This window comes from Trichomycterus rosablanca, chromosome 24, assembly GCF_030014385.1.
Source record: "Trichomycterus rosablanca isolate fTriRos1 chromosome 24, fTriRos1.hap1, whole genome shotgun sequence".
Classification (NCBI taxonomy): domain Eukaryota; kingdom Metazoa; phylum Chordata; class Actinopteri; order Siluriformes; family Trichomycteridae; genus Trichomycterus; species Trichomycterus rosablanca.
The window spans coordinates 12,725,778-12,740,893 of record NC_086011.1 but is presented as its reverse complement, the minus strand read 5'-3'; the positions used below and the strand labels follow the sequence as shown (position 1 = coordinate 12,740,893).

The following is a 15,116-nucleotide window of genomic DNA, read 5'->3' as shown; positions in this document are numbered from 1 at the left end:
ATTTTTGCTTTTTACTCTGAGTAGTAACCTGAGATTACTTGACCTGAAACACAGTGATTTATATTTAAATCAGTGTATTTTGTGCATAGTGGCATTTCTGCTTATGGATAAATATTAGTAATATTGTAATATTTAATTACATAAAAAGATATGATATTGTTTAATGTCATTGCCTGGTCTTGTTGTATCATACAGTGTTTGCCAGGCAGTGGTGTTCTTTTTCTATACTTTCTATACTTTTAATGATGTGCAAAGTGATGTAATATATTAACAGTAATTGCTAATAATAACTTAAGACCGAACTAACATTCTTTTTGACTGATCATAAATGATGGATCATGGATAACGTTTTGGTGTGGAAAAATGGCCCCAGTGCTTTCAAAAGCAGCATTGGTTTGTTGTGGAATGAGCAGAGCTGCTAAATCAAAGCTCTTTCATACGAGTGTTGGAATCTGTTCCCGAGGGCTTGCTGGCTTTATTGGGCTGGACTGGCTGACCTCCATGTTTGAGCAGAGCAGCTGCCAGGCCTTTCACTCTCCCACGCCAACAGGCACATAACCCCCTATTTCCCGCACCGCTCTCATGGCCTGGGCTAATAAATGGAAATACTGGCTTTGATGGCCATCTCTGAAGAGGTGTGCTAATTGAAGAGGCTCGAGATTTGAACTTGTGTGCTTGAACTAGTGATTTGTTCCAGTTAAATGTAATCATTACATTAATGGGCTGGTCGGTGTGTGTATACAACGTGATTAAACTCTCTATCTCTAATTTGTACACCACTGCTTAAATTCTATGTTTTGTTAATTTTCTAAACTAAAATGTAGCACTTTTTTGACAGTTCTGTTCTAAACAATGTAACACACGTCTGCTTTTATTACAAATTTGAAAAAAAGCTTAACCTAATTCTGACGTGCAAAACTAATGGCACATTTAATGATTAATGGTTTATTCTGAAAAATACATACAAACAATAGATTTTTTTATTGCGTGCCTGTATAGACTCTGTATAGACTTTACCTGCATCCGAAATGGCATACTTCCATACTGAACAGTATGCAAAAGCAGTACGTGAGAGGGAGGTAGTGTGTCCGAATACGTAGTATTCATTAAACAGTATGCGAAAAGTACCTGGATGACCTACTGAATGGGTGGCACGGTGGCTCAGTGGGTAGCAGTGGGTTCGATCCCCAGGTGGGGCGGTATGGGTCCTTTCTGTGTGGAGTTTGCATGTTCTCCCAGTGTCTGCGTGGGTTTCCTCCGGGAGCTCCGGTTTCCTCCCACAGTCCAAAAACATGGTGAACTGGAAATACTAAATCGTCCATAACTGTGTTTGACATTAAACTTGTGAACTGATGAATCTTGTGTAATGAGTAACTACCGTTTTTGTCATGAATTGTAAAAACATGACGTTAAAATCCTAATTTTGTCTGATTTTAAAATTGTTATATATGTGGACATCATGCATCACGTGACGTTGGTAAGGTAGCGGACGCAGTACGTCCAAGATTTGTATTAAAAGTGCTTACTGCTTTACCGGCCGAGCAGTGCGCACTGCTTCAAATCTAGTACGTACTGTTTAAGTATGCGATTTCGGACTCAGCCTTGCATACACTGCGTAGAACTTGCCAAGTTCATTTACTGGTTGTTTAGTAGCTGTCATAACAATTTTACTTAAACAAAACGATTATTGTTTAATACAGTTTACGTGTAAATTCGTGTTTCTAAACTTTACTACACGTTTTTTTTGTGTGGCTTTAGTGTAGGTCAGCCTGAAGTAGTGGCCATTCTATGAATAAAACACTTGCTAATCTAGGTCATATGGTCAAGGATGCAAGTTTACTTGGTTATAAGTTTACTGCATAAAAGCAGCACGAAACAAAATCAGCATGAAACCTTGAGCTTTTAATATTTCTGAGAACAGTAGGAGGTTTTTAAGCTGTCTGTAAAACTCTTTCATTAAGGCGTTCAGGAGATGCTTTTCTTTTTTTTCTATTTTATTTATGCATTTTCTCTCAATTTAGCGTAGTCGATTTGTCTTCTGCTGCTGGGGGATCCCTGATTGCAGTCGAGCTGGGTATATTGCTGCTCACGCCTCCTTCGACCCGCACGCAGCCCTTAGCGGAACCCTTCTTCACCTATGCACTCTGCACATGCGCCTCTCTATCTGCCGGTCAGGGTCCTTAAACAGCGTTTTGAAGACCCCACCCACATAGTCCGGTCATCCCTCCCTAGCAGAACCGTGTCTGCAGCAGGCACTGCCAATTATGCCTGCTAGATGGTGCACAGCCGACCGGTGGCAACGAGTTTCGAACCGAGGAGTTCAGAATCTCGGCGCTGGTGTGTTGTTGGAATATCTCGCTGCGCCACCTGGGTGCTTCTTAGTCCAGTACTTTAAGCCACCACTGCCCTGTTGTGTCATTTAATAGGGGTGGATAGTAAACATGAAGTAGTAAGGAGGAACATTTTTACAAAAAACTGTGCTACACCAAAATATTATTTTGTTTTTTTTATTTGTATTTAGTCTACTTTAAATGCTTAATTTTTTTAAATTAAATTGTACAGATTAAAGGTCATATTATATATGTGTGTGTGTGTGTGTGTGTGTGTGTGTGTGTGTGTGTGTGTGTGTGTGTGTGTGTGATATATATATATTATAAGTTGAATCTGAATTGATTTAGCCTGTGCTGATTTTTCATAAAAACCTTGTATATATACACTGATCAGCCAAAAACATTAAAACCTCCTCCTTGTTTCTACACTTTCTACATAGAAGCACTTTGTACTACAATTACTGACTGTAGTTCATCTGTTTCTCTGCATGCTTTGTTAGCCCCATTTCATGCGGTTCGTCAATGGTCAGGACCCCCACAGGACCAACACAGCGCAGGTATTATTAAGGTGTTAGATCATTCTCAGCACTGCAGTGACACTGACATGGTGGTGGTGTGTTAGTGTGTGTTGTGCTGGTATGAGTGGATCAGACACAACAGCGCTGCTACAGTTTTTAAATACCGTGTCCACTCACTGTCCACTCTATTAAACACTCATACCTAGTTGGTCCACCTTGTAGATGTAAAGTCAGAGACGATCGCTCATCTATTGCTGCTGTTTGAGTTGGTCACCTTGCTGTTGACTGGATATTTTTGGTTGGTGGATTATTCTCAGTGCAGCATCAACAGTGAGATTTTTAAAAACTCCATCAGTGCTGCTGTGTCTTATCCACTCATACCAGCACAACACACACTAACACACCACCACCATGTCAGTGTCACTGCAGTGCTGAGAATGATCCAACACCTAAATAATACCTGCTCTGTAGTGGTCCTGTGGGGGTCCTGACCATTGAAAAACAGCATGAAAAAGGGGTCACAAAGCATGCAGAGAAACAGATGGACTACAGTCAGTAATTGTAGAACTACAAAGTGCTTGTATATGGTAAGTGGAAAAAAATGTTTAGAAATGGTTTTGAGGTCTTTCCCTGTACTTGTTTAATTAACAAGTCATTGTTTTTTTTCTCTAAGTGTTTACTGTGAAATATAAATAATGTGTTATAGCAATTTATTCAGCCTGGATATTTGGTTTATTCTTTGGTGAAAGGTTTCTATTCGCTGTAATTGAAATATTACATGGGATATACCCTGGATGTTTTTTTTTTCTCTCTCCATGTTGTTGTCTCAGCAACAGAAATTTCAGTCAGCACAAGGATCGTTCTTTTCTATTTTAAGAGCAGTAAGGGCACAGTGCCCAAAACACAAGGTTGTTTGTGGGTGTAGAGTGCAGCCACAAGCTGGCGCGAGGCACGCCGACTATTCAGTGCCTTGTTTACAACTCAGACGGAGGTGGAGCGAGCGCCGTGGAAGCAGAGAACAGAGGGTTACTACCCTCGGGAGAATCGGAATTCCTTGTGAGCAATTCCTCCATTTGGCTGGCAGTTGTGAAGCATTTGCTCAGTTAGCGGCTCGGATTACAGCCGCGTGAGTCAGCGCACCAATGTGTGTAGGACAGAGGTTTAAAGTGGGCCAGACGGCCCGGCGAGCATGCACTGCTGTTGGCCCCACAGTGTGTTTCTGCGGATCAGCACCTATTGCAAATTGCAGCTTTAGACCCTCTGCCTTTTAAAATGTGCTGATTAGAACGACACAAACCCCATTTCTGTTAGTACTACACTAAACTGGTTTGGTGTAAACCTTATTATCTTTGATTAGGACCTTGAATATTTTTGTATATTTTAACAGTTAGACTGCATAGTGAAAGAAAGAACTGAAAGGGACGGTGCCAGATGTGTCTTAACAATCTGCATGCTTAAATTGATGAGACCAGGCTAATATAGGCAGTTTTACCACACTTGATAATGTTAATACAATTTAATGGCTGCAGCCAAAGTGATTTTTACCTTTAGAATTTGTTTTTAGATGTTTTTTACTAGCTGTATATCAGGGCTTTTAATTTTTACCATCAAGTAGCTCTCAGATTTGTTTGGGGTTGTGGCTCCAACAGCTCTTACTGAATTATCTGGAACAGAGCGTCAGGATGATAAGGCTGTGTTTGTTTTTTTTCGCATTTGGTTTTGTCTGTTTGACAGGTTTAATTAACATACTGCTCTCTCTCTCTCTGTGTTATGTGTGTGTACAGTATATGAGCAGCTATTTAAAATATCTAACCAAATTAGCTGAGCTGAATGGTAGCTTGTGGATACTAACATTTAGGGATGCATCAATACCATTTTTTTCCCAACCGAGTACAAGTACATGTATTTTTGTACTTGCCGATACCGATACCGATACCAATACCTATTGGATCAGATATCTGACATGCTAGAAAACTCGATCCGGTTCAGGGCTCTAGAGTGCGACCAATTTGGTCGCACATGCGACCTAATTTCTCAATGGTGCGACTAAAAAAAATCTCAGGTCGCACCGGTGCGACCAGGCGTCCGAGGGAAAAAAAAAACAACAGACACACATTAGGCCAATATCATGGTCTAAACCAATCAGAGATAGTGAAGGGCGGGACAATATTGTAGCGGTGATATGTGAGCGACATTCAGCTCAGCCAATCAGAATGCAGCACCCGGTTTATACACGTGCGTTCGGACGTTCTGCAGTTAGTTTAGTTTTGTATATGAGACTCGCCGGATGTTCCCAGAATGGAAGTTCGGGTTCTGGAGCTCGGCGGTGTTAAGTGTTGTAACGCTCACTTAAGTCCTGACTAAACAGTTAAAGTGACTCGACCCTGTCGTGTGTCTTTATTCCCACACCTCCACCACCGCACAGCAAAAGACCCGCGGCATCCCCACCGGACAGCGGCTAGGTGAGCCGACCCTCTACAGTAGCAAGGGGCTAATGCTAGCGGTAAAGTGCCGCGATAGTGAAAGTAAAAACACGACAATATTTTCGTTAAGTAAAATATACAAATAACTAAAAGACCAAAATATATTACAATACATGTAGTCAAAATACGCAGTGAGTGCACCGCAAGCGATTTTGGGAATCTGTGTAAAAGATTCAGTAAAGCCGATAATATAATGCACTGCATTTAAGATTACACTCTAACACTCTAGAGCCCCATACACACACACACACACACACACACACAAACCCACACATATATATACATATAATTTTAAATATACACACACATATAAATAGATATACACACATACATACACATTTACTCTATTATTATTTTTATAATTTTTATAAGTGTGCTATAATTAGTCTGTAATACTATAATTAACTGTAAAGAAGACGGTGGCCGGCAATAGTATATTTGTGACTGGTTCTAATACATTTCGAATTGAAAAAGCCCAATGCATCTATAAAACACATTACATGCCGCGATAAATGCACTGCCCAAGTGTCCCCTCTCCCCACTGCCTTTCATTGTCAGGCAGCAGCAAACAGATCATCAGACGAAACCATGTTGACCAGATTGTTAGTTATTTCCAAGTCAATATTGCCTCTGTATGGACAGTGATTTAAAAAAAAAAAAAAAAAAAAAAAAAAGTGAACCTGTAAAACTGCGGTGTTAAATGCGATGCGGTCGAAAATTTGGGTGCACCTAACTTTTGTGCTGGTGCACCTAAGAAAAAAAGTTAGGTGCACCAGTGCAACCAGTGCAAAACGTTAGTCTAGAGCCCTGCGGTTGCCGAGCGCTCGGCGAGCCGGTCGGATCGAGTTGTTGGATAGTTCACACTTAGCGATCGAGAGCCGAGTTTTGATCGCCGTATGAACGGCGAGTTGCTCCCGAGCCGGCAGATCTAGTCGCCGAGCGAAAATCAGGGCAAAAATCGTGTAGTGTGAACCAGGCATAACGCAGCAACGTGCACTAGGCACACGGTATCGGATGTTTAGTATCGGAGCCTCGTTTGCGAGTACGAGTACGAGTTAATGAGCGCGGTATCGGGCAAATACCCGATACCAGTATCGGTACTCATGCATCTCTACTAACATTATTGGCCTGGCTATTTGTTCTGATCCTGTGTAGATGACGATTGTGCTTTATACCATCTATAAGCTGTGAAACTGAAAAGATGAAGTACCGTAAATGCATGTTGTGTCGTGTCTTTAAAAGTTAACTGAGGCAATGTTCTGCTGTTGATAAGGATGCAAATATTGCTCATTTCTTTTGACCAATAACCGACACGCTTGGAGCATTCTGTTAAATATAAAACACATCACACAGTTTCGTAACCACACATCTTTATGCTTTATTTAATAAAATATAGTGACATAGTGAACATGGCAGTAATGTATAACAGTAAGATAAACGCACACAGTAAGTAACTTGACATGCTAAAGATGCAGTCAGTGTATTAAAGCTTTTCCTGACTATTTTCCTGACAACATTAGTGTGCTTATTATAAGATGATGAGCACACTGGAACATGATGCAAAATATCCACATCAATAAAAAAACATGATCCACATGTTGCTGTCATACTCTAAATAAGAAACAGAAGCTGTTTGATATCAGAATAATGTGTAGTAGTTCCATAGTTCATGATTAAATAATATAAAAGCATTAAAGTTTTCTTTAGTTCAGGTTAGAACTGTAGTGCTCTCCATGAGTGTACCCTGAAGTGTAGTGCATGTGCACTAAGAATCTCAATTTGGCTCAGCTCGGCTTTCAATTTAAATCAGTAGTGTCAAACTCATTTTCACCGAGGGCCACAGCTGCATTATTATGGTGGCCCTCAAAGGGCCGATTTTAACGTATCCTGCTGTGATTGCAGTCGGTCTTTTAAGTCTTGGACAATTAGTTGTTTTTCTTGGAGGCTAAATTCTGTGTTTAGTGTCAAAATGTTAAATGTATACTTCTTGAAGCACAAACTTGTATTCACTTTCCCATCTTTCATTCTCTACCTTCTGCTTCAATTTTCTCTTCTTGTACATTCTGGGATTATTTGTAAACATTTCTCAACATCTAGTGGTGGGATGTGTCACTTTGCAAGTCACAAAATCGGCGTGCATTGTGAGAGGTGCAGTTTATGTAGGATTTTACAGTGTATTTTAAAACAATTGTTCTGCCCTCGCTAGGAGTTTTTCCCCCTTTCTCAGCTAGACAGACAGACAGACAGACAACTCCCTCCAAAATACAGTTACATCGGTTTTATTTGCTTCCCGACTCTGTGTGTATCAGAATGGAGTAAAACCACAAAATACAAATAATAAAAACAATAAAAAACTTTATATAGTACATGCACATAGCTGTAGTTAAGTGTTACATCTAGTACCATATAAAATTTAACCAAACGTGAAATAGTGCTGACGAGTTAGCATTTTGTGTAAAAATACTAATTGCTATAGAAACGGTAATAACCGTATTTAATTATGGAATTGCGGTAAATTTGTGACTGAAACACTGTAACACACTTGCTAAACATTTACAAACAACTGATAATATAAACGTCTACTACTTAAGCAATAGAGCACGAGAGGGAGTGTTCTATTGCTTCGGCTCGTGCCTGCGACCAAATCACAGCCGTGAGGTTATTCGTGATAACACACGACCTCAAGTGTTCTATTGCTTTTATACAACAGTTTTTACAAAATAAAAAAGAAAATAAATCAAAGAAGCCCTGAATTTCATAATAAATATGCTTTAATATTGACAATACCCTCCGCCAAAAAGTAGTTCCACAACGAATATAAAGTTTAACACTACAAAGCAGACATCCCAAGTTGCAAAAACTCATTTCAGGGAGGTAAGAACAAGAAGAAGAAGAAGGCCAGAACCTCCGAAGGAAAAAAAAAGAAATAAAAAACCTCTCGCACACACCAAAGGATTATGGGTGATAACAGAACTCTTAGGAGCTGCTAACTGGGCTATTAAGCTAACTGTTCGCGTTACAAACACATTAATGTTCCCTACATAGTGCACTAGATTGTGTATCAGATCATGGATTTATGTTCCCTACATAATTCAAGATTCAAGATTCAAGATTCAAGATTTACTTTATTGTCATTTTACTGTACACCGAAGTGTACAGAAAAAACGAGATTACGTGCATTGGTTCACGTTAAAAACACCACAGGTTTAAAAAATAAGAAATATATATAGAATAGTAATAGAATAGTAAAGTTAAATAATACTACTAATAATAATACTGACATTACGAAAATTGCACATTGTAGTTAAAGTATTGCACTAGATTGTGTATCAGATCGCGGATTTATGTTCCCTACGTAGTGCACTGGATTGTGTATCAGATCGCGGATTTATGTTCCCTACATAGTGCACTAGATTGTGTATCAGATCGCGGATTTATGTTCCCTACGTAGTGCACTGGATTGTGTATCAGATCACGGATTTATGTTCCCTACATAGTGCACTAGATTGTATATCAGATCACGGATTTATGTTCCCTACATAGTGCACTAGATTGTATATCAGATCACGGATTTATGTTCCCTACATAGTGCACTAGATTGTATATCAGATCACGGATTTATGTTCCTTACATAGTGCACTAGGTTGTGTATCAGATCACGGATTTATGTTCCCTACATAGTGCACTAGATTGTGTATCAGATCGCGGATTTATGTTCCCTACGTAGTGCACTGGATTGTGTATCAGATCGCGGATTTATGTTCCCTACATAGTGCACTAGATTGTGTATCAGATCATGGATTTATGTTCCCTACATAGTGCACTAGATTGTGTATCAGATCACGGATTTATGTTCCCTACATAGTGCACTAGATTGTATATCAGATCACGGATTTATGTTCCCTACATAGTGCACTGGATTGTGTATCAGATCACGGATTTATGTTCCCTACGTAGTGCACTAGATTGTGTATCAGATCACGGATTTATGTTCCTTACATAGTGCACTGGATTGTGTATCAGATCACGGATTTATGTTCCCTACGTAGTGCACTAGATTGTGTATCAGATCACGGATTTATGTTCCTTACATAGTGCACTGGATTGTGTATCAGATCACGGATTTATGTTCCCTACATAGTGCACTAGATTGTGTATCAGATCACGGATTTATGTTCCTTACATAGTGCACTGGATTGTATATCAGATCACGGATTTATGTTCCCTACATAGTGCACTGGATTGTATATCAGATCACGGATTTATGTTCCCTACATAGTGCACTAGATTGTATATCAGATCACGGATTTATGTTCCCTACATAGTGCACTGGATTGTGTATCAGATCACGGATTTATGTTCCCTACGTAGTGCACTAGATTGTGTATCAGATCACGGATTTATGTTCCTTACATAGTGCACTGGATTGTGTATCAGATCACGGATTTATGTTCCCTACGTAGTGCACTAGATTGTGTATCAGATCACGGATTTATGTTCCCTACATAGTGCACTGGATTGTGTATCAGATCACGGATTTATGTTCCCTACATAGTGCACTAGATTGTGTATCAGATCACGGATTTATGTTCCTTACATAGTGCACTGGATTGTGTATCAGATCACGGATTTATGTTCCCTACATAGTGCACTAAATTTTGTGTATCAGATCACGGATTTATGTTCCCTACATAGTGCACTAGATTGTGTATCAGATCACGGATTTATGTTCCCTACATAGTGCACTGGATTGTGTATCAGATCATGGATTTATGTTCCCTACACAGTGCGCTAGATTGTGTATCAGATCATGGATTTATGTTCCCTACATAGTGCACTAGATTGTGTATCAGATCACGGATTTATGTTCCCTACACAGTGCACTAGATTGTGTATCAGATCATGGATTTATGTTCCCTACATAGTGCACTAGATTGTGTATCAGATCACGGATTTATGTTCCCTACATAGTGCACTGGATTGTGTATCAGATCATGGATTTATGTTCCCTACACAGTGCGCTAGATTGTGTATCAGATCATGGATTTATGTTCCCTACATAGTGCACTAGATTGTGTATCAGATCACGGATTTATGTTCCCTACACAGTGCGCTAGATTGTGTATCAGATCATGGATTTATGTTCCCTACACAGTGCACTAGATTGTGTATCAGATCATGGATTTATGTTCCCTACACAGTGCGCTAGATTGTGTATCAGATCATGGATTTATGTTCCCTACACAGTGCGCTAGATTGTGTATCAGATCATGGATTTATGTTCCCTACGATCCGAAAAAAAGGCTGTGTCGCCTGCGTGCGCGTTTGTGTGCATGAAGCTTGTCATTAATGGCAACACGTCAGCGGAGTAATACCATTGTGGTGTGAAAAGGCCGTGCTGTTATCACCAATATCAGCACAGTTCGAACGCTTCTCAACCAATCAGATTGTTGTACCTGAACATTGACTTTGTTGTTGGTTAGTGATTAACCGGTTAACCTAACTTTTCCCACTTTGTGTTTTTCTGCAGATTTGACCTGCGATCTTCTGAGGGGCTTCGGCTCCGACCTGAAGGAGCTACCACTTTTGCCCCCCTTAACTTGCCCCCGAATCTCCATTTGCTCCATCCACCATGACGTCGGAGCTGGAGAGCAGTTTGACCTCCATGGACTGGCTACCGCAGCTGACCATGAGGGCAGCCATCCAAAAGGCGGACGCCCAGAGCGCCCATGGCCCAGGCATGCCTAAAAAGAGCACCCTGCTGGACCACAACACTACGCTGGACCAGGAGGAGGTGCAGCAGCACAAGGACGGCAAGCCTCCGTACAGCTACGCCAGCCTCATCACTTTTGCCATCAACAGCTCGCCAAAGAAGAAAATGACCCTGAGCGAGATCTACCAGTGGATCTGTGACAATTTCCCCTTCTACAGAGAGGCGGGCAGCGGCTGGAAGGTAAGAGCAGCGGGGCACTGCGGGAACGATTCGCTTGGGATTCGCTTTCTGCCCGTCAGGACGCATTTGCATGCGTGCGAGTGACATCCTCTCCACTTAAATTCAATCAGCGTGCCAAATCAGCCCCGAATTCAGGCAGGAGGAGACAGCCAAGGTTAATGTGTGAAATTATCCCCATTTCTCGTGCTGTCGAGATGTTTTGCCACAGATCATTTTGAGGCAGTAAATGATTCACAAACATCAGTTTTTATTATGAGACGAACCAGTTCGAGTCCTTTGTGAGATGTTATTTGACACTGGTTTTGGTTTTTAAACAGAACATAGAAGCTGTAGTTCATACAGAAATATGAGCACAGAAAGTGTTGATAGTCAGAGATGCAAAATCTCTCTTCCTTTTTCATGCACTGGATTATTCATGCCGGATGCCTCGATACAAGTCCATTATGCCCGAGTGCCATTGCTGCATCCTCATCTGAAGGAGTGGATGGCATACACAGATGAAACCATGCTGATTGCCTTTTAAAGAGCGGAGATGGGAATTGATATTAGGATGAGCCTCCCAATCAGTTGACATTTACTGCTGATAGATTTTGCCACTATAGCTTTATCACAAACAAGACAGAAATGTGTGCGCCACGTGCACGTAGGATTATGTTTTCACCTCCTCTTTTTATGAAGCTGATGTTTACGTCAGTCTGTAAAAGCTTATTAGCAATCACACATGTGCTGTTGCCATAATTCATTAGATTTGTTGAATTCTCTTCTCGTCTTTTACTCCTTATTTTATAAACCCGGATCCAAAACCTCCAATTCAGCTTTTGATTTTGTGTGACCTTGTTACAGGCTTCTGGTTTCTTACTCTTTAAGCTTTTATCACTTTTGATTGGTTTTGATGTAGTTATTTAGAAATGCACTGATATTTCTTTTGAAAAAAGATGTCAGTTCAGAGTTGTGAATGCTTATTAGTGTGTTTTGACCCTTTGGGACTTCCATAGTGCATGGAATACCGTACCAGAAGAAGTTAATAAAGTGTTTTGCTCCCGACAATTTGTGAATATAGCGTGTTTTTATTTCTTTATTAAGCAAGTGCATCACTACCACGCTCGGTTACATAACTAAGCCAATCCGAGTGCTTGATACTGAGATGTCGTTCAGTCTTGTATCACGGTAAAGCTGGATGTTATGGTCCTGAAGTTTTCATACTCGGATTAAAAGTTATTGTTTTGTAAACCGGAGTGATCCTGGACTCACACACCATATAAACAGTAAAATTCTACAGTAATGAACGCAGCTCTGCTCCTACCGCCTCGTGAAACGCTCACATTGCAGACTTTACACTTCACTGTTGGACTTGTTTCACTTTCCAATTTAAAGTATTTCCACACAGCGGACATGCTGACGTAAAACAAAGGATCGGGCTTAGGATCGGCTTTAGTAAAGCAGACACCGATCAGTTAAAAAAAATGCCTTAATCGGCCCCGATTCCGATCTTTGAGATCGGATCAGGACATCCCTAAGGGATTTAAGTTACATTTACAGCATTGAGCAGTTTAGCTTTTATTCAAAGTAACTTTTGACCAACCAGTCTACAGAACTTGACCCCAAAGTCTTAGGGGTCATTTTACATTTACATTTGCAGCATTTAGCAGACGCTTTTATCCAAAGCGACTTACAATTATGACTGATACAATTGGAGCAATTGGGGGTTAAGGGCCTTGCTCAGGGGTCCAACAGTGGCAACTTTGCGGTAGTGGGGTTTGAACCGGCAATCTTCTGATTACTAGTCCAGTACTTTAACCGCTGAGCTACCACATTAAGACGTATGCATGTTTTTGTCTGTGGTTCATAATGTCTTAAATGTTCATTTAACTGATTAAAGTACAAAGTCATTATTTTGCCTGTGTCCTCCTTATGGAGCAAAGTGTCGCAACCACACCCCTCTGTTCTGTGCGTCCCTGCTCAGCTGGGTCCATGACAGGCCGGCGTGTATTGCCTCGCACTCGATCCCCACCACGTCTGTTTTGGCCTCCCCACTTTGTGTTTTCCCTGTGAGTTCCAGTGCAGGGCTTGTCATGTGATGTTTTGCCGGTTTGCCTAGGGTATGGCCAATCCAGTGTTTTAGCAGACCAGATGAATTATGTTTCGTAAATATAAACACATTCGAAGGTGAGACCGGGGATCAAATGAAAGAGAAAGGTTAATCCCACAGCTCTTTAAATTGTATAGGGCAGCTTTTCGTCTTCTTTATCCCTCAATGATTCTTAAATCTGGTGAGTAAGAAGTACATTTAAAATACTTAATATGGTGTTCATTACACCATATTTGGGTTAAATATCCATGTGAACTTGAACGCGTGAGCCCTTAGACGAAATTGCATGAGAAACCGTCATGGTACTGTGATAACTACTGCCACATTGGCTTGGTAGAACTATAGAGAACTGTTGTCACTTTACACAGTCTGCCACAGCATCAAGAAATGCAGAGAAAGCTATATAAGCCTGTTTACTCAAATTGCTTTTGGTTCAAAAACCTGAAACGGTTGAATGTAATACATATCAAACACAGCAAAATATCCATAACCGCTGCTTACCTTAGCTTATGTTGTTCCAGATGCTATTAAATTTATAAGCGTGTGTTTTCCCATTAGGAACATAATCTGTTATTTTGTAAATGTGCTTATAATTAAAAACCTCCAAACTTTTCCCGGTTGTGAAGTAAAAGACTAGCTCGTTAGAAAGCCAATCAAGCGTTTCATTGACACATCATCTGTGTGACGCTGCAAACTAAATACGTGCAAATAACAGCATTTCTTACTAAAAATTCTAATTGATTGGTTCAGAAAGCGTTTTTTTCAATCATTAGTGACAATTCTGTGGGAGCGTTTCATTCACATTATCTGTTACTGTGAAGTGCACTACGTAGTCCAGCATTTTAAGTGAGATTCATATTCAAAGGAGGGAGTAGGGAGCGACACTTCATCACTACGCCGGAAGCTGGCTGGAACATTTAGCCATTGTGTGCGTTGCAGGTTAAGGCGGCCGGAGCATTATTAGAGAGCAGAAAATGACACGATCAGAATGATGTCGGATCATATATATATATATATATATACAGTGTATCACAAAAGTGAGTACACCCCTCACATTTCTGCAAATATTTCATTATATCTTTTCATGGGACAACACTATAGACATGAAACTTGGATATAACTTAGAGTAGTCAGTGTACAACTTGTATAGCAGTGTAGATTTACTGTCTTCTGAAAATAACTCAACACACAGCCATTAATGTCTAAATAGCTGGCAACATAAGTGAGTACACCCCACAGTGAACATGTCCAAATTGTGCCCAAATGTGTCGTTGTCCCTCCCTGGTGTCATGTGTCAAGGTCCCAGGTGTAAATGGGGAGCAGGGCTGTTACATTTGGTGTTTTGGGTACAATTCTCTCATACTGGCCACTGGATATTCAACATGGCACCTCATGGCAAAGAACTCTCTGAGGATGTGAGAAATAGAATTGTTGCTCTCCACAAAGATGGCCTGGGCTATAAGAAGATTGCTAACACCCTGAAACTGAGCTACAGCATGGTGGCCAAGGTCATACAGCGGTTTTCCAGGACAGGTTCCACTCGGAACAGACTTCGCCAGGGTCGACCAAAGAAGTTAAGTCCACGTGTTCGGCGTCATATCCAGAGGTTGGCTTTAAAAAATAGACACATGAGTGCTGCCAGCATTGCTGCAGAGGTTGAAGACGTGGGAGGTCAGCCTGTCAGTGCTCAGACCATACGCCGCACACTGCATCAACTCGGTCTGCATGATCGTCATCCCAGAA

At 40.8% G+C, this 15,116-nt stretch overlaps 1 protein-coding gene across 2 annotated transcripts in view; it reads left to right on the top strand.

Moving 5' to 3' along the window:
• The window catches only part of foxj3 (forkhead box J3), a 197,652-nt gene that overhangs the window by 61,633 nt on the left and 120,903 nt on the right, over nt 1–15,116 (top strand). The window contains exons 1-2 of one of the 2 annotated variants that reach the window (XM_062986444.1): nt 3,928–3,974; nt 10,862–11,284. In XM_062986444.1, the coding sequence (XP_062842514.1) occupies nt 10,964–11,284 (321 nt within the window). In that variant the 5' untranslated portion in view covers nt 3,928–3,974; nt 10,862–10,963. Of the gene's footprint in view, nt 1–3,927; nt 3,975–10,861; nt 11,285–15,116 lie in introns of those variants that run through there. The other variant, XM_062986443.1, reaches the window with a different exon arrangement.